General features: G+C 49.3%; 1 protein-coding gene across 2 annotated transcripts; it reads left to right on the forward strand.

Annotated features, from left to right (window-relative positions):
* The first annotated feature begins 4,714 nt into the window (after positions 1-4,714).
* TLR8 (toll like receptor 8) lies at positions 4,715-23,026 on the forward strand. 2 transcript variants are annotated; one of them, XM_025436566.3, is made up of 3 exons: positions 4,715-4,866; positions 18,848-18,905; positions 19,857-23,026. In XM_025436566.3, exon 3 carries the CDS (start codon positions 19,863-19,865, stop codon positions 22,977-22,979), a length of 3,117 nt encoding a protein of 1,038 aa, XP_025292351.1. In that variant the 5' UTR covers positions 4,715-4,866; positions 18,848-18,905; positions 19,857-19,862; the 3' UTR covers positions 22,980-23,026. The 2 variants fall into 2 exon arrangements, with proteins under 2 accessions (XP_025292351.1, XP_025292360.1); XM_025436575.3 differs by lacking the exon at positions 18,848-18,905 and having other exon boundaries at positions 4,735-4,866.
* Positions 23,027-23,232: the final 206 nt, after the last annotated feature.

Here is a 23,232-nt window from a genome sequence, read left to right on the forward strand (position 1 = left end):
CCCCTCGGCATCTCCTCCTCTTCAGGCTGCAGAAATGACGCTTTGTCCGGGGCAAGGAAGGAGCACTCTGTGTCGGGGGGGGGGGGGGGGGGTGATGTGTGCCTCCCGAGTCAGGGGACTCTCACGGGGACAGTCTTACGAGGCCTTCCTGTTTCATGCATCCCTTTTGGCTCAGGAACACCTGGGGTGGGAGGAACACCTGGGGTGGGAGCAACAGCCGGGGTCGGCCCGAACTCTGCGTTGGCGGACGGCGAAGGGCCGAGGGGACGTCAGCGCACACGCAGCGCGTCCCCGGACAGAGAAGGCCTCCGCGCGAGGCGGGTGGGGAGCAAGACGGCGGGGTTGGTGGGAGCCCGGCAGGCTGGATCCTGTTTGGCTTTGGACTGGGGGCATTTCGTGAAGGGAGAAGTTGAAAGCGCACAGAGCAGAAGTGTGCCACCCGGTTCCGAGACTCGGCTCGGCCGCTGCTGTCCTCCTGACCTTTCCTTCGGTTCCCACACCCCCTGAAACCAGGGGCCCTTCCGCCTCCAAAGTGCTCCGGCTCCCTGCGGTGTCCTGGCCCATTATTCGAGACACTAGGCTTCAGGAAACGCAGGAATGGGTGGCAGCAGAGGGAAAGACCCAGGTCTTCAGATATTTGGCCCGCAACCTGGGGCTGCCTCGAGAAGGGAATTTGCAGAGGACCGCCTTGTCCCTGCTTGTGCAGTCGGACGTGCTGTGGAAAGGAGACCGTCCTCTTCGTCATGCTGAAATAAGCTTCAATTTGGTTTAGCTGAGCCGCCGTGTACAGTTGCACAGGTTGTCCACTGCTCAAGAGTAGCTGGCCGTATGGTCAAGCGAGGCTGTCCTCTAGCCCTCCCTCTTTGTACCTAGCTCTGTGCCCTGATCTAGGGCGACATTAGCCACAGGAGGACTGCTTTAGCCAACTTTTTCATGACAGGGCTGCCATTCTCTAATGGGTATTGAGGTATCATCTAGACAAGCACTTTAAGCTTTTGTTTGAAATGAGAAATAATAGTACAAATGGAAAAGAACTGCAGTTGGGACTGAGCATACGGGGCCAGGTGTGAGTCTGAGCACTAACGCTGAGTGCTCTGGAGGGTGGGTTAAGGGACTCAAGAGTGAGGGAGGGGTGGGGAGTGGAGAAAAAACTATGGAAGTGTGGGAACAGGTGCACGAGGACCATGAGATGCACAGGAGCTGCTACCTGTGGCCGAGTCCCGTGGCCCTTGTCACCCATGTCTGTGCCGACCAGGGAGGGGCCGTGGGCTTGGAGGCGCCCTGAGAAGCTGCCACCAGCCTCCGAGATGTGGGCCCACAAAGCAGCCATGCCCTCGGGAGCTCTGCACCTCAATTTAGTTATTTATTTAGATTTTATTTATGTATTTAATTTCTTTACTCATGAGAGACACAGAGAGAGAGGCAGGGACACAGGCAAAGGGAGAAGCAGGCTCCCTGCGGGGAGCCCGATGTGGGACTCATCCCAGGACCCCGGGATCACAACCTGGGCTGAAGGCAGATGCCGAGCCACCCAGGCACCCTGCTGCACCCCAATTTAAAGCCAGCACGGACTCCCATCAGATCTGGCCTTGCTGTCTAGGGATTCTCTGGTGCGTTTCTTCATCGAAATCCTTTGCTTAAGAAATGGTTCTTTTCCAGGACTCCTTCCACTGGGGCCTTTCCTATATTTTATGTTGATTCTTGGGGGGACCTGCAACTGGTGCCAGGTACCCAGGGCTGCCCTAGGTCTTGAGCCTTCTCCAGGGCCCGCACCCCGCCCGTGTGGGCCACAGCCGGGGCGAGGGAGCAGTGACAGCTCTGCCGGTGGAGTGTTGACCCCGCGCCAGGTGCTGCTCTGAGACCAGCATGGCTTAGTCCTCGAAGCCAACGGATGAGGACGATGCTGGGGGGTTTTATCCCCATTTGAGAGATGGGAAAAGCGAGGCTCAGAGAGGTTCATCCGAACAGGTGCACGTTGGCCGACTGGAGCGCTTCACGACGGATCATTTCCATTTTGAAATAAAGACCAGTGTCAGCAGGGCGGCAAGAGGAAGAGAGGAAGGGGCGGCCGAGACATACGCCCTGGCGGCCTGGCCCCGGAGGGCCGGTCCTGGGGCTCGGGCCGAGGATCCCCCCGCCCTTTCCACATGGGGCTGAGCTTCCCGTCTGCAGCGACCCTCTGGCCCCGCCGTCCATTTCATTGTCATCTCTCAAGGTCACTGGTTGTGCAGGAAAACCCGCGGAGCCTCGTTGGCCTTGAACAAGTGGCTCATCTTCACGAGCGTGCCCAGCACGGGCACCCACCAGGCCGTCGGCAAGTGTCGCCCCACCGTGTGCCATGCTTCCGAGTGCCCGGATGACGGATCTGTAATGGGCTGACACTTGGTGGCCCGGGAGCCAGGGCATGTGTGTCTGGCCTTCCCAGAAAGGCTGCCCAGGAGTCCAGCCTGACGCTCAGGCCACTGCTGGCTGTCAGTTTTACTTACTACTTTTTAAAAGATTTGACTGAAAAAATAAAAAAATAAAAAATAAAAAAATAAAAGATTTGACTGCTTTATTAGAGAGAGAACGGGTGATAGAGCAGGAGGGAGGGGGGCAGCGGCAGAGGGAGAAGCAGACTGCCCGCTGGGCAGGGAGCCCGACCCGAGGACCCCGGGATCAGGACCTGAGCCGAAGGCAGAGCTTCCCTGAGAGCCCCCCAGGTGCCCCTTTACTTATCTTCAGAAGCTATTTCTGAGCAAATGGTTCAAGGGAAACCGAGAGCCGGGGTGGCGCGGACATGAGATCCTATGAAGCCACAGGCTGTGTTGCCTGGTGTCATGGAAACCCTGGGGGGGGGGGGTGATAATAATGACACAACGTGTGCGATACCGCATGTGTGTGCGTGTGCGTGAAAATGTCCCCCCTTCACTTGATGGGATGAGCACTGGGTGTTATTCTGTATGTTGGCAAATTGAACACCAATAAAAAATAAATTAAAAAAAAAAAAAACGTCCCCCGTCCCCACCCAGTCCCCAGTGTAGGGTGAGATGAAGCACACCCATCCCATCCCAAATGATTCTCTTGGCCAGGGGTCGGCCAGTGTTCTCTGTGAAGTAAATATTTTAGGCTTCGCGGACCAAGAGGCACATTGAAGACATTATGTAGGTACTTCCGTCGTACGAGAAAAACACATCGCACAATTATTTATTTTTTAAAAGATTTTATTTTTATTTATTTATGATAGACAGAGAGAGACAGACAGAGAGAGAGAGAGGCAGAGACACAGGCAGAGGGAGAAGCAGGCCCCATGCCGGGAGCCCGACGCGGGACTCAATCCCAGGACTCCAGGATCGCGCCCCGGGCCAAAGGCAGGTGCGAAACCGCTGAGCCACCCAGGGATCCCCCCCCCCGCACAATTATTTAATGGATAAAAATCAAAACGGAATAACCAAGTGCACTTTTTTGGTGATCTAGGTCTAATAAGGACAAGAATGGAATTCTTTTGGGGGGATGATCGCATCGTGTGATTGAAGTTTAAAGTCAGTGTTCTTTTTTTTTTTAATTTTATTTATTTATGATAGTCACACACAGAGAGAGAGAGAGAGAGGCAGAGACACAGGCAGAGGGAGAAGCAGGCTCCATGCAGGGAGCCCGATGTGGGATTCGATCCCGGGTCTCCAGGATCGCGCCCTGGGCCAAAGGCAGGCGCTAAACCGCTGCGCCACCCAGGGATCCCTAAAGTCAGTGTTCTTTAGCAGCAGACCGGTTGCAAGTGTTTATTTGTAAAAATTACTCTTCCCTCCCCCATCCCGCGCCCTGGGGCCTGCTTGGGCCCACACGCTGTGGTTTGCGGACCCCAGTGCTCAGTTAAACCTTCTGAGGCCCTCGGTTCCACTTCACCTGTCAGACCAAATCAGGAAACTGAGTCTTCGTGCCTGGTGCATGCTCATCCAGCCCCCCGCTGGCCCATTCACCGAAAGTTTGTTGGGCTTAGGCCACGTGCCAGGTGCTGGCTGAGGTGCGGGGACACCCGGGGGACAGGCCCCACGGAGCCCCACACCTCCCTTGCTATGAGCTGTCTTGGAAATGAGTGGGACAAAGTCAAGGCGACGCAAGTGTTATTTAACTGTGAATCATACAACAAAAGAGGAGTTTGGGCAACCCTAAACTGACCTCAAAGTTATGAAGTTTACAAAAACACACTAAAGCTTGCGAAGCGGAAGAAAAATATTCCCTGTTTCTCTCCTTCCTTTTCCCCTGATCCTAGACTCCAGAGCAAAGCGATGTTAACATTTTTTGTTGAGATGTTATTTATTTATTCATGAGAGACACAAAGAGAAAGAGAGACAGAGACACGGGCAGAGGGAGAAGCAGGCTCCCTGTGGGGAGCCCGATGCGGGACTAGATCCCAGGACCCCGGGATCACGCCCTGAGCCGAAGTCAGACGCTCAACTGCTGAGCCACCCCGGCGCCCCCCACCCCGATGTTAACATTTTGGTGAGGATCCTTGCAGCCATCTCCCCACCCCCCGACATACACCCCAAAATACACAAACTCACACATACACACACCCAACCCCATATGTGTTATATTTGTATCACTTACTCAAATTATTTTATAAATAACTTTCTCCCCTCCCCGTGAATTTCAGTTTTGAAATTTGAAAGCACAGTCAATAAATGATTTGGCAACAGTTAAGAAATCACAAGTTCCCTTCTTCTCACATAAAGTTCTGCAAACCACGTGCTAGGTTCCGCTGATGGTAAAGCAGCCGAGTTCAGGAAGTTGGCCAGTTTCTTTTCCCTGAGTGCACCTACCGCCCAGAGGACAGCCCCCCTCGGTGCTGCAGGTGACGGGATGAGACTTTAGGACCACAGAAGCTCGGTAAGCGGCCCCTATTCTTTTAACAAAGCTTTCCAACAAAATACCTGATTCCGACTCCGAAATGTGGTTTGGGAGCAAATGGTGTGGACACAGAAAGGGACGGATGGGGCCACAAGCATAAAAAGGTTAAGTATTGAAGCAACCCCTAATGTGGGCCGAGTGGCCTCATGTGCAGTAGGTTTTGAAAATCAAACCTAGTAAGCGATCTTACTAATTCCAATAGGACAACAAGCAAATTCCAGGTTCAGGAGTTGACTATGACTCTCCGGTCGTGCAGGAAGCAATATTCTCTTCTAGAACCAAAGAGTTGAAAGCCAAGTGGGTGGGAGAAGTGTTTTTCCTTTGCTACCTCTATAAAAAAAAAATTAAATTAAGCTAAATTAAAAAGGGCAAACTCTGATCTCACATGCGCCAGTCGCTTGCGAGGGCCTAGGCGGAGCCTGAAATTGAGACTCGTAGGAGCTTAATGTTCAATATTAGTTGCCCCTTTTCTTGTTCAGGATTTTTGAGTAAACGTGGTACCATTTCTGCAGTTGTGTGCTTGAGTGTTGAGACCTAGCAGGGGGTCAGTTTTTTGTTATTGCCGACAACTGTCAGATGGAAACACAAACTTGACGATTTTAAGATGTGTTTTCTACAAAAAACTCTGAGATTTGAGAGCAGTTAAAAAGTCTGATTTCAAGAGACTCTCATCCAAAATTTACCTTATAATGTTTCCATGCTCAGTCAGTGCTTATTAAAGTTCTTGGAGTTATTTACTTCTACAGCCATTTAGTGTATATTTAAGTTTTCGAAGTTCTTTTTCTTTCCTTTTTTATTTTTTTTAAAGATCTTAGTTCCAGGTAGTTAAGGTTACGGTGTAATATTAAGCTCAGGTGTACAATGCGGTGATTCAGCGCTCCCATCCATCACCCGGTGCTCATCACAAGTGCCCTCCTCCATCCCCATCACCTGTTTCACTTCTCCCCTCACCCCCCTCAACCACCCGTGTGTTCTCTGTAGCCGAGTCTGTTTCTGGGTTTGTCTCTCTCTCTCTCTGTCTTTCCCCACCCCCTTTGCTCATCTGTTTTGTTTCTTAAATTCCACAAATGAGTGAGATCATATGGTATTTGTCCTTCTCTGACTTATTTCACTTAGCATCATCCTCTCTACCCCCCCCCACATGGTTGCAAATGGCGAGATTCCACTCTTGTTGGTGGCCGAAAGGAGTTAATTTTGAAATCCATGTAATGCCCGTTTTAGATCTTGAAAGGAGACGAAGTCTGTACTGAATTTTTATGATGCTTTATGAACTGACTGTGGTGGCCCGCCAGGGCCAATGACACATGTGGAATTGGGATTGAAGTTATCCAGTTTCTTTCCTTTTTTTTTTTTTAAGATTTTATTTATTTATTCATGAGAGACACACACAGAGAGAGAGGCAGAGACTCAGGCCGAGGGAGAAGCAGGCTCCATGCGGGGAGTCCGATGTCGGACTCGATCCTGGGACCCCAGGATCACGTCCTGGGCCAAAGGCAGACGCTCAACCGCGGACCCAGGCGTCCCGAAGTTATCCAGTTTCTACTAGGTATTTGTCAGCCGCTGTGGGAGCCCCAGCCAATATAACTGTATTATAAAAAAGTGAAAATGGAATGATAACAAAATCAAACTCAGCGTGGAAACATGCCCTGCCTCCCTTCCACCGGTGACTTAGGTAGAGGTGAAGGACCTCACAGGCCCCTGGCAAGGTCCTTTGACCTCAGAGGCTTGACTACACATTGGAATCACCGGGGACCCCCCAGACTGAAGGAATCAGAATGTCGAGGGCTGGGCCTAGCCGTTCGTAGCTTCTCAGCTTCACAGCTTTCTCAACGTGAGCCCAAGAGCCACTGCCTTAGGACAGCACCCGACCAGCTCCTTTGGTCCTTTGCTTAAAAGAGCACAGTCCTTTTGTAGGGGGGTGAGAAGATTCCAGAAGACCCGGAGCTCACTTATTAGCCCCTTGGTTTGATTTCAGAAGGTGAAATGAAGGCTCCAAGCATGCCTTAGCTGAAAAGCCAGGGCTGTGGTTCAGGGCGAGGCAGGGGGTGACGCTTGCTCGTTCTCCTCCAGGGGCTGCTTCTCATCCTGTCCTGTGCTAAGCCTCAGCACTGCGTGTGGCGGGGGTGGGGGGTGGGGGGGACGGAAGGCAGGCCCCTGGGAAACCAGACTTAGGGGATGTGGGGTGTGTCTCGTGGGGGAACATGTTGTTACTCATGGTTAGTCTTTGAAAACCCGCTGGATGTGATTTATAAGGGCATCTTAGGGTGACGGCCAGAGCCTACTGGGGGGATCATCATTCCAATGGAATGTCTTGACTTCAGCTGGGTTATTAAACAGAACTGCGGGATTTGCTGCTGTTTAAGGTCTTATCTCCAATTTATGACCCTTCAGGACTATAATGCAGAGTAAATTGGACGCGTAACCCGTGGCTTCTGGGTCGGCAGGAGCGAGTACAGGCCGTGCTGACTTTGCCGAGGGTAACAAAGAGCTCCTCGTGGGTGCCTATGTCTCCAGTCAGTAGGCTTCCGGTGGTTCTACGGAATTCCAGAGAATCTGGAAGTGCCCCAGGGGTAGACTGACCAGTGCAGAAAGGCAAGGTGGAAAATCCACTCCCAGCATTTGAATCCTGAAGGTCCAGGTGTGGCCGGGAGGTCCCTGCGGATAATCCAAACCAGAGCATTGCCAACCAGCTGCTTGCCTCCAGCCCCACCCATCTGCTAACCACTCGGGGTGCCCGGGCTCGGCTGCAGCCCTGCCACGTCCCATTTGAGTGACCTTGGGGAGATCGGCTTCTCTGAGCCTCAGGTTCCCCGTCTGTAAAATGAGGGCTTAGAGTAGCACCTGCCGCCCTGAGTTTTAGGAGGATTAAATACAAAAATGTGTGACTTGGCGCAGCTCCCAGTGTTTGCTTCCTGGTAAAGCACTCACCACGTTCTCCCTCCTATACTTCCAGGAATTCAAATAGCATGATTTTTCATATTTCAACATATAGGAAATCAGGACCCATCTCATTGTGGACGTGTGCGTTTGTTTTTTGTTTTTTTTTGTGTGTGTGTTTTTTATTTTTATAAATTTATTTTTTATTGGTGTTCAATTTGCCAACATATAGTATAACCCCCAGTGCTCATCCCGTCTAGTGCCCCCCTCAGTGCCCGTCATCCAGTCACCCCCACCCCTCGCCCTCCTCCCCTTCCACCACCCCTAGTTCGTTTCCCAGAGTTAGGAGTCTCCCCTGTTCTGTCTCCCTCACTGATATTTCCCACTCATTTTCTCTCCTTTCCCCTTTATTCCCTTTCACTATTTTTTAGTATTTTTTTTTTTTTGGACATGTGCATTTGATGCGGTAGTGGTATCTTCTTGCCTCCAAAGCTGTGAGCGGATCCGTCAGCTTTGGGATGGATAAAATAAAAAATCCATTGATTAATTATACGTTTTATCCGAGGTGACAAATCCTGTCAACCGTTTCTTTATTCATTGACTGCCAGGATGCCTCAGTGGTCCACAGAGTCAACTGCAAACGAATCAAAACCTGTTAGAAGTTAGAAAAATGTCCAGTTTGGCAAAAATTTAAAAAATAAAAAAATAAAAAAATCAGGTCTGGTCGAATGCCACGGCACACCTGCCCAAACAGGGAAATAAGTCACCTGGGGGGATTAATCACGTTTTATAATCAATGGGTTCTCTTGACACTGCAGCGCTAGGGGTTACCAGCGGGACCCATCCTGAGAAAGGAGTAAACTCGGGAGATGTTGGGAGGCAGAGGGCGAGGAAAGGGGGCATCATTGCCGAAAGGCCGTTTGCAGCCTAGGACAGGGATGTGGAAAGATAAAAAGCTGTTTTATTTCAGGAAGGCAGGCTCGGCCCCCACCCGGAACCCCCGCAGGCGATTTTTGCCCTAGATTGTGAAATTGTGCAGGAAAACCAGCGGGATCTATTTTAGCACCGCCCAGTGGGGAGCGCTCCCTTTGCACCCAGCACGTTCAGCTTCTGTCCTACGCACGACCCTCGGCCCACAGGACGGCTTCTGGGGGTGTCCCCAGCCAAGGCGGACTTTTCTGAGCCTTGAAAGGGCGCTGGGCCTTGAAAATTGTGGTTGTGGCGTCCCCTGGCATCCAAGCACAGAAGGCAGATTTGAGGGAGGACCAAGGCAGGTTGTTTTTTGTTGTGTCGTGTGCATCTTTCGGAACTCGAGGGACTGGTGTGGCCTGTGGTGTGCCACGGCCCCAGCCAAAGACCTGAGGACGCACGGAAAATAGGAAAACGGTTGTGAAATCGCTTCCTCTACAGCTAGCAACAGCTGTCTCTGGCAGGGAGGGGAAGTTAAACAGATTTCTGTGTGCGTGCGTGTGTGCATGTCTGAGTGTGTGTGTGTGTCATAGGCTCTCTTTAAAGAAACAAACGGGTCCTGACTTTTTCTGGGGGTTCCCAGTGAGAATCCAGAGCACGCTGCCTCGGGCGTCCTCGGGGCTGTGCAGGGCACTGAGCCCCGGGCCTGTGTGCACCAAGGGCCTCCTCGGGCCGCTGCACTGTGTCTGGGCGGTGGGGTCACCGGCCACCCGTTCTCACCCTCTTAGTTTCCTGGGGCCTCTGTGACAGGCATCACAAACTTGGTGGCCCAGAACCACAGCACCGGGTGCTCTGGCCATCCTGGAGGCCGGAAGTCTAAGATCCAGGTGCTATCAGCACGCTTGGTTCCTTCTTGGTGGCTCAGGGGGAAGGGTCCCAGGCCCTGCTCCTGGCTCCCCGCGGTGGCCGGCAGGTGGCCGGCAGTCCTTGGTGCTCCTTGCCAACGTCCCCTCCTTCTTAGGACCCCAGTCACCGGACTAGGCTGCACCCTAAAGCAGCAGGACCTCACTTTGACTCCATCCCATTCATTTTGGTTTTTTTTAAAGATTTTATTATTTTTTAGAGAGACAGAGAACACAAGCAGGGGGTGGAGCAGAGGGAGAAGGAGAAGCAGGCTCCGTGCTGAGCAGGGGGCCCGATGCAGGACTCGATCCCAGGACCCCAGACATGAGCCGAAGGCAGACACTCAACCCACTGAGCCCCTCAGGTGCCCCGACTCCATTCCAATTCTAAAAACCCTACTTCCAAGTGAGGTCACACTCACAGGTACAGAGAAGTTCAGCGTGTGGGGATCCCTGGGGGGCTCAGAGGCTGAGCGTCTGCCTTTGGCTCAGGGCGTGACCCCGGGGTCCCGGGATTGAGTCCCACGTCGGGCCCCCTGCTCAGCGCAGAGCCTGCTTCTCCCTCTGCCTGTGTCTCTGCCCCTCTCTGTGCATCTCTCATGAATAAATAAATAAAAAATCTTAAAAAAAAAAAAGTTCAGCATGTGTTTGGGGGGCATAACTGAAGCCACCACACTCTCCTTTTCTGATCCCTGTCTGCCACCTCTGCTGGCTTCGGGTCCCCCACCGGTCAGCTCCGCTCTAACCCTTCTCTTTCCGCCAGCGGGTATCTCCCCACCTCACCCCTGGGCCTGATCTGAGCCCCAGGGCGACAGCACTGACAACCAGGGTTGGCTTCTCTTTGGAGAGCTCTTCTTAGAAGGCACAAGGCCTGGGACCCGTGACACTTTAAGGAGACATTTTGTTTTCTTTAAAATCAGGAAAGTGGGGCAGCCTGGGTGGCTCAGTGGTTCAGCACCGCCTTCAGCCCAGGGCCTGATCCTGGAGACCTGGGATCAAGTCCCACGTCAGGCTCCCTGCATGGAGCCTGCTTCTCTTTTAAAATCTTTTAAAAAATAAAATAAAATAAAATAAAATAAAATAAAATAAAATAAAACAAAATAAAATAAAACAATCAGGAAAGTAACATAATCCAGCCCAGACTGTGTGGGGCTTTACGCCAAAACAGTCATTAGAGAAATCTTTTACTATTTTTTTTTAATGGAGGAAGGAGCCCACAAGTGCCATGAAAGTCATAGCTCAGCCCTGTTGACAACCACATTCGATTTGCTGATTTACCACACATGCCAAGGGAAACTCAGGAATCACTAATATGTCCCCAGGGAAGGAGATCTAAGTTGTTTTTTTTTTTAAGATTTTATTTATTTATTCATGAGAGACACACACAGAGAGAGAGAGGCAGAGACACAGGCAGAGGGAGAAGCAGGCTCCCTATTGGGAGCCCGATGGGGGACTCGACCCCGGGACCCCAGGATCAGGCCCTGAGCCAAGGGCAGGTGCTAAACCACTGAGCCACCCAGGGATCCCCTAAGTTTTTTTTTTTTTTTTAAGATTTTATTTATTTGATGGAGAGCCAGAGAGCACAAGCAGGGGGAGAGGCAGGGGACAGGGGAGGGGGACAAGCACACTCCCTGCGGAGCGGAGCACAGAGCCCGACTCAGGGGCTCCATCTCACAGTCCTGAGATCGTGACCTGAGCCGAAACCAAGAGTCGAGCACTTACCCAACTGTGCCACGCGGGTGCCCAGGAGGTTTAAGTACTGATCCCCAGTCCCTTATCTGAAACCTGTAGGCCAGCAGGGCGTCCGAATTCAGAATTCACATTCCAGCAAGATGACATGCTCCCCACATGATACATTATAAAACACTTCCAAGGGGTCCAGGTCAGGCACGTGGCTGTTTCTGCCGTGAAACAAGAATGCTCACGCTAAGTACGGAAATACAGGTGACAGTAGCCTTAGGTCAGTTCAGGTCACGTTCTGCTGCCAAATATGTTATAAAAGAAACAAAAATGTAGTCTTCTGGTGCTCAAATTTTTTAGGATTTCAGACTTGCAGAGAGGGGACTGAGAATGCGTGCAAGACAGGACCTGCATTAAGAAAATAAACCGTAAACCACTATCCTGGGCACCAGAAGGCCTCATTCGATCAATAGCTGTGTCTGATTGTTTTTTTCTTTTTGCTTGTATCGATTTTTCTCATGCTCGGTGAATCGCTCAGGTGATTGGTATTGGTTGTTATTTCATACTCAAGCGTGGGGCATCAAATAACTGATTACGAGCTCCGATTTCAAGGACAGGACTTCCCAACGGATGAGTCTGTGCCCAAGATGAATGGCTGTGAGTCGCTTTTGGTCAGACTATGCCAACGTGATCATAGATCTTTTCTCTGGTGCAAGGCTGAGGCCGGGGTGAGGCAAGTTGAGGTGCTCATCCAGGTGCAAAATTTAAGGAAGGGAGGATGCCAAAAAGCTCCATAATCAAAATAAGCAATATTTTAATAGTGCTATTTGCTATTCAAAAATCAAACTGGCAAATTACAGCCCAGCCTGCAGACTAGTTTTGCCAGTTTTGGTGAATAAAGTTTTTTTGGAACCACAGCTGGGCTCAGGGTGAGGCAAGTGAAGTGGTGCCTCACAAGTGCAGGGTTGGATTCTGTCTTTATTGAAAGATTTTTTTAAAATGTATTTATTCATGAGAGACACAGAGAGAGAGAGAGGCAGAGACACAGGCAGAGGGAGAAGCAGGCTCCATGCAGGGAGCCCGACTCGGGACTCGATCCCAGGACCCCAGGATCACACCCTGAGCCAAAGGCAGATGCTCAACCACTGAGCCACCCAGGTGCCCATCTTTATTTAAAATGTTGAATATTTAGCCCATGAGAGATTTTAAGTTGTTAGACTAGCATTCACCTTGATGACTAAGTTTTGGGGTGCCCCCTTAAATTTGGCACTCACAGCCCTGCTACCGTGCTTGTTCATTTTCCCAGGGAGATGCTCCGGTTTCCTGCTGGGGTGCTAGAGGGGAGTGTCCATGAGCTGGGACATTGGCAGAGTTCCCAGAGCCAGGGGTGGTGCAGGAGGAAGATGGGGAGGATGGAGAGGGTGGGGAGTATTGGGAGGATGGGGAGGATGGGGAGGATGGGGAGTATCAGGAGGATGGGGAGGATGGGGAGGATGGGGAGGGTGGGGAGTATCAGGAGGATGGGGAGGGTGGGGAGGGTGGGGAGGATGGGGAGGATGGGGACGATGGGGAGGATGGAGAGGGTGGGGAGGATGGGGAGGATGGGGAGGGTGGGGAGGGTGGGGAGTATCAGGAGGATGGGGAGGATGGGGAGGATGGGGAGGGTGGGGAGTATCAGGAGGATGGGGAGGATAGGGAGGGTGGGGAGGATAGGGAGGATGGGGACGATGGGGAGGATGGAGAGGGTGGGGAGTATCGGGAGGATGGGGAGGATGGGGAGGGTGGGGAGTATCAGGAGGATGGGAAGGATGAGGTCGATGGGGAGGGTGAGGAGGATGGGGAGGGTGGGGAGGGCGGGGCTCGGTGCTGTCTGCTGCAGGTGCTCTCTGTCGATGTGCCCTCGCAGATGTGGGGAGGGGGGACCCGGTCCTTACTCTCCCTTAGTGGGGGCCTTGACCTGCCAGGGCGGGAGAGGCAAACAGCAGCAGAAGTGCACGTCCTTTCTCCTCCCTGTCTCAGGTTCGGTTTTATTTGCATAGTTGCACTTTCTGTGTTACTTGCACAATTGCCCCCTTGCGCCCTCGATTTTATTTGCCAAGTTGCCATTTCTCTATTTGGGGGGGGGGGGCGAGTGGCCATTTCTCTATTTTCCTTGCAGAGTTGCCAGGCTGGATGTGTTGGCTCGTCGACGACACCTGAGTGAGGCCTGGCTGTCCTGGGTACCCTTCTCGCCCTGCCTGGGATCTGGCTCCCCAGGAGGTGCTTCTGGAGCCACAGACTTTTGGGAGCCAGGGGCTCGGCTGGGGAGGTCATGCTGCTCCTGCTGGGGTCTTGCCCCCCACCCCAGCTCCAGCTGGACGAGCGAGCTAGGGCCTTGCCAAGCAGCCTGGCCCCTGGGCCTCACCCAGCACTTTGGGAGAGGACCTGAGGCAGAGGGAGAGGCTGATGGGGGGAGGTTTTCTCCTCAACCCCCAGGCTAGCAGCCTGCCCGCCACTTCCCACCCTGCCCCGCCTTGTGTTTCTCTTCAAATTGAGGTTACATGGAGCTTGTCCACTCTGGACTCGTGGAAGGGTGGAGCTAGGAACCTCGAGCTCCTCGCTCACAGATCTGCGGGATGTCCTGATCCCTTCCCTGGCCGACATCTACTGTAAGCTGCCTCACTCTCTGGGAGGCCATTTTCATCCTGAAAAAAACAACAAAACAAAACAAAACAAAAAAACCCAGTGGAGTTCAACAAGTTCTCCTCCTGGTCTCCAGTGCCCCCTAGAGGCTTTTCTGCTCACTTGTTCATTGTTGTAGGAGAGACCTTGGCCTCTGAAATGAGATGTGGAGGCCTTAACTTGAGGCCACACAGGGCAGCTCTGTCCTCTGGACCTGCCCAACGAACTACCTAAAAATGCCACTCCTACCAACACAGCTATTTAGCAGGCCAAGGGAAGAGTCTCCAATCTGGCCTTACCCTGCCATCTGTTCCTCATGGGCCCTTTTAAACATTAATTTTGAATTTTTTAATTAATTAATAATTAAAAATTAGAGCAGGAACCTGACAAGCACTGCCTCAGCCATTACCCCAGTTTCATCATGAGAAAACCAACAGACAAATCCCAATCGACGGACAGTCTACATAACCAACCTCTTCCCTCTCTTTATTTCTCTTCATAATAATTTCCTTTTTTTTTCTTTTAAGGTTTTATTGATCTAGTTGACAGAGGGAGAGAGAGAGTGCACAAGCAGGGGGAGCTGTGGGCAGAGGTGGGTGGAGAAGTAGGCCCCCCGCAGAGTGGAGAGCCCAATGCGGGCCTCAATCCCAGGACCCCGGGATCATGACCTGAGCCGAAGGCAAATGCTTCACCCACTGAGCCCCCCGGGCGCCCCTCTCCACCATAATTTCTACCGTCTAATAGGAGTAATCCGTTCACCAAAGGAGAACACTGAGCAGGACTTGCCCGATCAGATATAACATCCCCTCAAACTGTAGTTATTAAAACATGCGCATGTTTTAATGCTAGCGCATGAATGATGAACAGATTGATGAAGCAGAGAGTCTAGAAATAGACCCAAATATACAGGAAAGTGGGCAGCCCAGGGGGCCGCTCCCGGTTTAGTACCACCTTCGGCCCAGGATGTGGTCCTGGAGACCCGGGATCGAGTCTCACGTCGGGCTCCCTGCATGGAGCCTGCTTCTCCCTCTGCCTGTGTCTCTGCCTCTCTCTCCCTCTCTGTGTCTTTCATGAATAAATAAATACAATCTTTTAAAAAAAACAAATATACAGGAAAGTTAGTATATGATAAAAGGAGTATATCAAGTTGGTGAGCAAAAAATTATTCAAATGATATTACACATCAACAAAACAGAACAGCAACCTACTGAATGTGAGAAGATATTTGCAAAGGGTCTGTCTGATAAAGGGTTGCTATCCAAAATGCATGAACTACACAACTCAACACCAAAAAAATAGTCTGATTAAAATTGGGCAGAGGACCCGAATAGACATTTTTCTAAAGAAGGCGTAGGGATGGCCAACAGACGCATGAAAAGATGCTCACCATCACTCATCCTCAGGAAAATGTAAATCAAAACCTCCATGAGATCTCACCTCACACTTGTCACAATGGCTAAAATAAAATGCACACACAAAAGACATGTTGAGGGGGATGTGGAGAAAAGAGAACCCTTGTGCCCTGTTGGTGGCGATGTTAATTGGTGCTGGTACAACCACTGCGAAAAATACTGTTGGAGGTTCCTCAAAAACTAAAAAATAGAAACACTATATGGTGTAATTTCACTACTGGGTATGAATCCAAAGAAAATGGAAGCACGAATTCAAAAAAATACACACACTCCTATGTTCATTACAGCCTCATTCACAATAGCCAGAATGTGGAAGCAGCCTAAGTGTCCATCGATAGATGAATGGATAAAGATGTAGTGTACACACAACAGCTATAAAAAAGAATGAGATCTGGGCAGCCCGGGTGGCCCAGTGGTAGCGCCACCTTCAGCCCAGGGCGTGATCCTGGAGACCAGGGATCGAGTCCCACGTTGGGCTCCCTGCATGGAGCCTGCTTCTCCCTCTGCCTGTGTCTCTGCCTCTCTCTCTCTCTCTCTCTCTCTCCCATAAATAAATAAATTAAATATTTTGTTTTAAAAAGGCTATTGTGATATAATTTAAAGAAAAAGAATGAGATCTTGCCACTTGTGACAACGTGGATGGACCCAGACGGCATTATGCTCAATGACATACGTCATAGACAGATACTGTATGATTTCACTTATCTGTGGAATCTAAAAAACAAAAAAAAAATGAACGAATCAAAGAAGCAGACCTAGGAATACAGACAACAAACTAGTAGTTGCCAGAGGAGAGGGTGGTGGGGAATGAGAAAAATGGGTGAAGGGGGCAATGGGAGATACGGGCTTCCAGGTAGGGAATGAGTACGCCTCGGGGATGAAGGGTACAGCGCAGGCAGTACAGTCAGAGGTACTGTAATAGCGCTGTGTGGTGGCAGGTGGGGGCCACACCTGTGCTGAGCAGAGCATGAGGTGCAGAGGTATCGAATCACTAGGTTATGTGCCTGAAACTAATGTGACACTGAGTGTCAACTATACCTCGGTGAAAATAAATACATAAACAGTGTTGGGGCAACCAGGTCTCTGTTGAGAAAAAAATATTGTGAGTCTGCACCTCATGTTTTTGTTTTGTTTTTTTTAAAGACCTTATTTACTTATTCATGAGAGACACAGAGAGAGGCAGAGACACAGGCAGGGAGAAGCAGGCCCCATGCGGGGATCCCAATAGGGGACTAGATCCCAGGACCCCGGGATTACGCCCTGAGCCGAAGGCAGATGCTTAACCGCTGAGCCACCCAGGCGTCCCTGTACCTCATGTTTTAAGCCAAAACAATCCCAGTGAGATAAATATTTCAGTGTAAGAAAGTGAAATCATAAAATTACTAGGAAAAAAAGATGAGAAAATCGTTGTTGATGGAACAGAAATGTGGAATATCCTTTATGGTGTACACTTGCCACAACTCCCAAATTCATCCGTCCATGAGGCTCCTCTGAGCCCAAGGGGCATATATGTAACTGCCTACTGGACATCTCCACTGGAAGATCACAAACTCAAATTTAACATATCAAATTAATATAATTAGAGGCTTTAAACAATACGCATTTATTAGCTCAAATTTCTGTAGGTTAAGTCTGAGTGGGCTTGCCTGGGTCCTCTGCTCTAGATCTCCTAAGGCTCACATCAACATACTGGCCAAGCTGGACTCTTCTCTCCAGGTTCCGAGTAAGGATCCATTTGCAAGTGCATTCAGGGTGTCAGTCAGTTTTAGTTCTTTGTGGTTGTAGGATGGGAGAGGGGGCATTTCTTTGCAAGGTGTCAGCAGAGAATCACTCTCGGCTTCTAAAGGCTGCCTGCATTCCCCGTCAGCGGCCCCATCCACCTTTAAGTCCGCAAGAGTCAAATTATTCTCCTGCTTCTGATCTCTGGTTCTCCTTTCTGCTGCGAGCCAGAGAAAACTCGCTGCTTTTAGAGGCACATACAATTAAATTAGGCCCATCTAGATAATCAACCTTTTGCCACAGTGACATAGCACGATTACACCAGTAGTGCGAGGGGGCAAAGGCCAGAGGGACCCTCTTAAAATTCTGCCTACCAAACCAGGTAAAGCAGGGCTTTCTTCTAGTAAAACATCAAGTAGCGGCACCTAGATTGTGCTGTATTTGAAAATAACTGAAAGTAACTGGAAATGCCTGGGGGTTCTGGTTCACCTTATATATTTTCATCTCATCAGGAGCTGGCTCTTCCTCGAGTGCGATGAATTGGCAGTGATCACTGATCCCCAGAATATCACTATTCACTACCAAGGCTATGACAGTGACTGTTAGCTCATTAACCCTCAACTTTAGAAGGATTTAAAGAGGAAGCACTTACCTGGCTTCACTCTCAATAAGGATGTGAGTTGTGCTCTAGTGAAAAGTACAATTTAGTGAAGGTTGGTTTCCATGCCCAGTGAAATAAGATTTTGAGAGTTGACCATGACCCTCATCAAACGAATCACACTAATCTGTTTATTGCATTGTATAACTACCAGAAGTAATATATTGAGCCCTCCGTTGAGAGGGCTGCGGAGGGACGCCTGGGTGGCTCAGTGGTTGAGCGCCTACCTTTGGCTCAGGTCGTGATCCCAGGGTCCAGGGATCAAGTCCCGCATCGGGCTACCCGCAGGGAGCCTGCTTCTCCTTCTGCCTATGTTTCTGCTTCTCTCTCTGTGTCTCTCATGAATGAATAAAAAAAGATTTGATTTATTTATGCCGGGAACTGGATGCAGGACTCGATCCCGGGACTCCAGGATCGCACCCTGGGCCAAAGGCAGGCGCCAAACTGCTGAGCCACCCAGGGATCCCCTCAAATCTTTAAAAATAAATAAATTGTCTTAAAAAAAAGAGAGAGGGCTGCAGAAAGTGAGGCACTACAAAGTGTTACAGAGGCCGCATAAAAATAGGAAACATCACGTCTTCCCCACAGAAGTTTACAATATTAGCCACAGAATAGCTATGCATGCCAATGTTCATCTGCTAAGGGACATGTGAGCACTGGTAGGCATTCCGCAAAGTTTTTGTTGCGTGCTGTCTACAATTGAGGCACTGTTCTGGCATGAAGACTTCAAAGCGAGGTTGTGTAGCATCATGGCTACTGGTTAAAACACGATGTTGGAATCAGAATGACTGGGATCCAGCTCTACGGTGTATCATCCTTCTTTTTTTTTAAGATTTTATTTATTTATTCATGAGGCACAGACACAGGCAGAAAGAGAAGCAGGCTCCATGCAGGGAGCCCGACATGGGACTCGATCCCGGGTCTCCAGGATCACACCCTGGACTGAAGGCAGCTCTAAACCGCTGAGCCACCCGGGCTGCTCTATCCTTCTGAAAGCCACCAAAGTGTCTGGGTTTGTTTCTTCACCCACAAAATGTGAAAAACATAGAACCCACCTCATTGTGTTGCTCTGAGCATTAACACGGGTGAGAAAATGTTTCTGGTGAGCACACTACCTGATACGCTGTTATCCTTATCAACAGAAGGTGTCCGCTTTGTCACTCGAGGAGATAAGAGATCCAGAGACGCACCACCGGAGAGGTAGGAAAAAACTGGGGGGAATGGCAATAAGAGATACGGTTGTGTAGAGAGATGGCTACGTAGATGAGCTAGAGGTGACTCTGGCTTGGAGATCTTGGATGACCCCATAATGAAAGCTGGATCTGAACTCTACTTGGGACGGGCCAACTTTCATCAAGAGTTATGCTAATAGGTTGAAGCTATGAATCTATAGCTTGCTGCGCTACAGACCTAGATGAACCACAGCCACGGGCCAGCATCAGACCTGCTACAGTGATGCGGCATCTCAATTAATGCCTCTGCAAGCAAAAGCTTCCCAGGCTTTCTCATCAACATAATCTCAGATAGTTCCATCTTCAACTTCTTTGAGCACCATGAAGCTGAAGGCAGCGAGAAATTAAAATCGTTCCAAACAATTTTCATAACCTGGCACTAGGTGTTATATGTAAGGGATGAATCACTAAATTCTACTCCTAAAACCAATATTAGACGATATGTGAACCAACTAGAATTTAAATAAATATGTGAAAAAGAAAAACAGATTTTATTTTACTTTTTTAAAGATTTTATTTATTCATGAGAGACACAGAGAGAGAGAGACAGAGACACAGGCAGAGGGAGAAGCAGGCTCCATGCAGGGAGTCCAATGTGGGACTCGATCCTGGAACTCCAGGATCACACCCTGGGCCAAAGGCAGGTGCTAAACCACTGAGCCACCCAGGGATCCCCAGAAAAACAGATTTTAAAAATCCAATTGTTATACTATATGTTGGCAAATCGAATTCCAGTAAAAAAATATATATATATATATATTTTTAATTCAATTGTTCCAAACCAAATTTGTTGAATTGTTGAGAGAATTCACACTTCAAAACGCATGCACGGTGTGATGAAGCGCTGATAGTCGCATCATGAAATGCGTAGTAAATACTGCTACTCTAACGTTGCGCTTCCACTTTTGATTTTCCTTAGGAAAACATGAGCCCTCGGTCTTTGGTTCTGACCTGCCTTTTCTTGCTCATCTCTGACTCCTATGAGTTCGTCACCAAAGCAAATTATTCTAGAAGCTATCCTTGTGACGAGAGAAGACAGAATGGCTCTGTTATTGCAGAGTGCAACGGTCGTCGACTTCAAGAAGTTCCCCAAACAGTGGGCAAGTACGTGACAGTGCTAGACCTGTCTGATAATTACATCACACACATAACAAACGAATCATTCCACGGGCTGCAAAATCTCACTAAGATCAATCTAAATCACAACGCCAACCCACAGCACCTGAGTGAAAATCCTGATAACAAAAATGGCATGAATATCACAGATGGGGCATTCCTCAACCTACAAAACCTAAACCAGTTACTCCTTGAAGACAACCAGTTATACCAAATACCGGCTGGCTTGCCAGGGTCTTTGAAGGAACTTAGCCTGATTCAGAACAACATCATCTGGGTAACGAAAAAGAATACGTCTGGGCTCACGAATCTGGAAAGGCTCTATTTGAGCTGGAATTGCTATTTTGGCAACAACTGTAACAACAAAACTTTCAACATAGAAGACGGAACATTTGAAAGTCTTACGAATTTGGAGGTGCTGTCCCTGTCCTTTAATAAGCTTGTCCATGTGCCCCCGAAACTGCCAAGCTCCCTGAAGGAACTTTATCTTAGCAACGCCAAGATTAAAATCATCAGTCAGGAAGATTTCAAGGGATTGAGAAATTTAAGAGTCCTGGATTTAAGCGGGAACTGTCCGAGGTGCTTCAATGCCCCATTTCCCTGTACACCTTGTGAGGGAGGCGCTTCAATTCAGATCCATCCTCTTGCTTTTCAAACCCTGACGGAGCTTCGCTACCTAAACCTCTCTAGCACTTCCCTCCGGAAGATTCCTGCAACGTGGTTTGACAACATGCGTAACCTGAAGGTACTGCATCTGGAATTCAATTATTTAGTTGACGAAATAGCCTCCGGGGAATTTTTGACGAAGCTGCCCGTCTTGGAAATACTTGACTTATCTTATAACTACGTAAAGGCGAAATATCCCAAATATATTAATATTTCCCACAACTTTTCTAGCCTGAAGTTGCTCCAGGCGTTGCACTTAAGAGGTTACGTATTCCAGGAACTTAGAGCGGGAGACTTCGAGCCCCTGATGGGTCTCTCAAATCTAAAGACTATCAACTTGGGTGTCAACTTTATTAAGCAAATTAATTTTACCCTTTTCCAAAATTTCCCCAACCTCTCCATCATTTACTTGTCAGAAAACAGAATATCACCCTTGGTAAATGATATCCGGCAGAATGAAGTAAATGGTTCCTCTTCTCAAAGGCATGTCCTTAAGCCACGCTCAGCGGATATGGAGTTTGACCCACACTCAAATTTTTATCATAACACCCATCCTTTAATAAAGCCACAATGTACAGTTTATGGCAAAGCCTTAGATTTAAGCCTGAACAGTATTTTCTTCATCGGGCGAGAGCAATTTGAAGCTTTTCATGACATCGCCTGCTTAAATCTGTCTTCGAACGGCAACGGTCAAGTGTTACATGGAAATGAATTTTCAGCGGTGCCGCATATCAAATATTTGGATTTGACAAACAACAGACTAGACTTTGACGATGACAATGCGCTCAGTGATCTGCCCGAGTTAGAAGTTCTGGATCTCAGCTACAATGCACACTACTTCCGAATAGCAGGGGTGACGCACCGCCTAGGATTTATTCAAAACTTAACACAACTGAAAGTCTTAAACTTGAGCCACAACAGCATCTACACTTTAACGGAGCAAGACCTGAGAAGCGTGTCCCTGGAAGAATTAGTTTTCAGTGGAAACCGCCTTGACATTTTGTGGAATGCCGAAGGTGACAAGTACTGGAAAATTTTTACACGTCTCAGGAATCTGACACGGCTCGATCTATCCTTAAACAACCTCCGGCGCATCCCGAACGAAGCTTTCCTGAACCTGCCCCAGAGTCTCACCCAACTGTACATAAAAAATAACGCTTTAAATTTCTTTAACTGGACGTTACTCCAGGAGTTTCCACGTCTCCAGGTGCTGGACTTGAGTGGAAACAGGCTGTCCTCTATAACCAACAGCCTCTCCAAATTCACGTCTTCCCTGCAGACGCTGCTACTTCACCGAAACAGGATTTCCCACCTGCCCGCCAGCTTTCTTTCTGAAGCCAGCAGTCTGATTCACCTCGACCTGAGCTCCAACCTGCTGAAGATGATCAACAAATCCACGCTGCAAACTAAGACCAACACCAGTTTAGCCATTCTGGAACTAGGTAGAAACCCTTTTGACTGTACTTGCGACATTGGAGATTTTCGAAGATGGATGGATGAAAATCTGAATGTCACCATCCCTAGGTTGACAGACGTCATCTGCTCTAGTCCCGGGGATCAAAGGGGGAAGAGCATTGTGAGTCTGGAGCTAACAACTTGTATTTCGGATACCCTCGCGGCGGTGCTGTGTATCTTCACGTCCTTTATCACCGTCACCGTCATGTTGGCTGCCTTGGGTCACCATTGGTTTTATTGGGATGTCTGGTTTATCTATCACGTGTGCTTGGCTAAGGTAAAAGGCTACAGGTCTGTTTCCACGTCCCAAACTTTCTACGACGCCTATGTTTCTTATGACACCAAAGATGCCTCTGTTACTGACTGGGTGATAAATGAGCTGCGCTTCCACCTAGAAGAGAGTGAAGGGAAAAATGTGCTCCTCTGTTTAGAGGAGAGAGATTGGGACCCGGGATTAGCCATCATCGATAACCTCATGCAGAGCATAAACCAAAGCAAGAAAACCATATTCGTCTTAACCAAAGAATACGCCCAAAACTGGAACTTTAAAACGGCGTTCTACTTGGCCTTGCAGCGGCTCATGGATGAGAATATGGATGTGATCATATTTATTTTGCTGGAGCCAGTGTTACAGCATTCTCAGTATCTGAGGCTGCGGCAGAGGATCTGCAAGAGCTCCATCCTTCAATGGCCTGACAACCCCAAGGCGGAAGGCTTGTTTTGGCAAAGTCTGAAAAACGTGGTCTTAACTGAAAACGATTCACGGTATAACAATTTGTACGTTGATTCCATTAAGCAATACTAACTGATGTTAAGCCATGACCTGCCAACATAATAAAAATGTGAAGCGACTGCCCTTCTGTCTTAGGTATTTATTGCTGCGTAACAAATTACCCCCAGACTCAGTGGCTTAGAGTCCCACACTCTGTGATCTTAGCGTCTCTGGTCGGGATCGCGGACGAGGCTTGGCCGAGTCCTCTGCTCAGTGTCTCTCAAAGGCTGCAGTCTAGAGGTCAGTGAGGGCCACGGGACCCTCCCGGGCTTGGGATCCCCTTCCA

The sequence above is a fragment of the Canis lupus genome, chromosome X (genome assembly GCF_003254725.2).
Source record: "Canis lupus dingo isolate Sandy chromosome X, ASM325472v2, whole genome shotgun sequence".
NCBI classification, from domain to species: Eukaryota; Metazoa; Chordata; class Mammalia; order Carnivora; family Canidae; genus Canis; species Canis lupus.

What these genes read in the sequence shown, in the direction of transcription:
- TLR8 (XM_025436566.3), top strand. Translation starts at nt 19,863, where the DNA reads ATGAGCCCTCGGTCTTTGGTTCTGACCTGCCTTTTCTTGCTCATCTCT.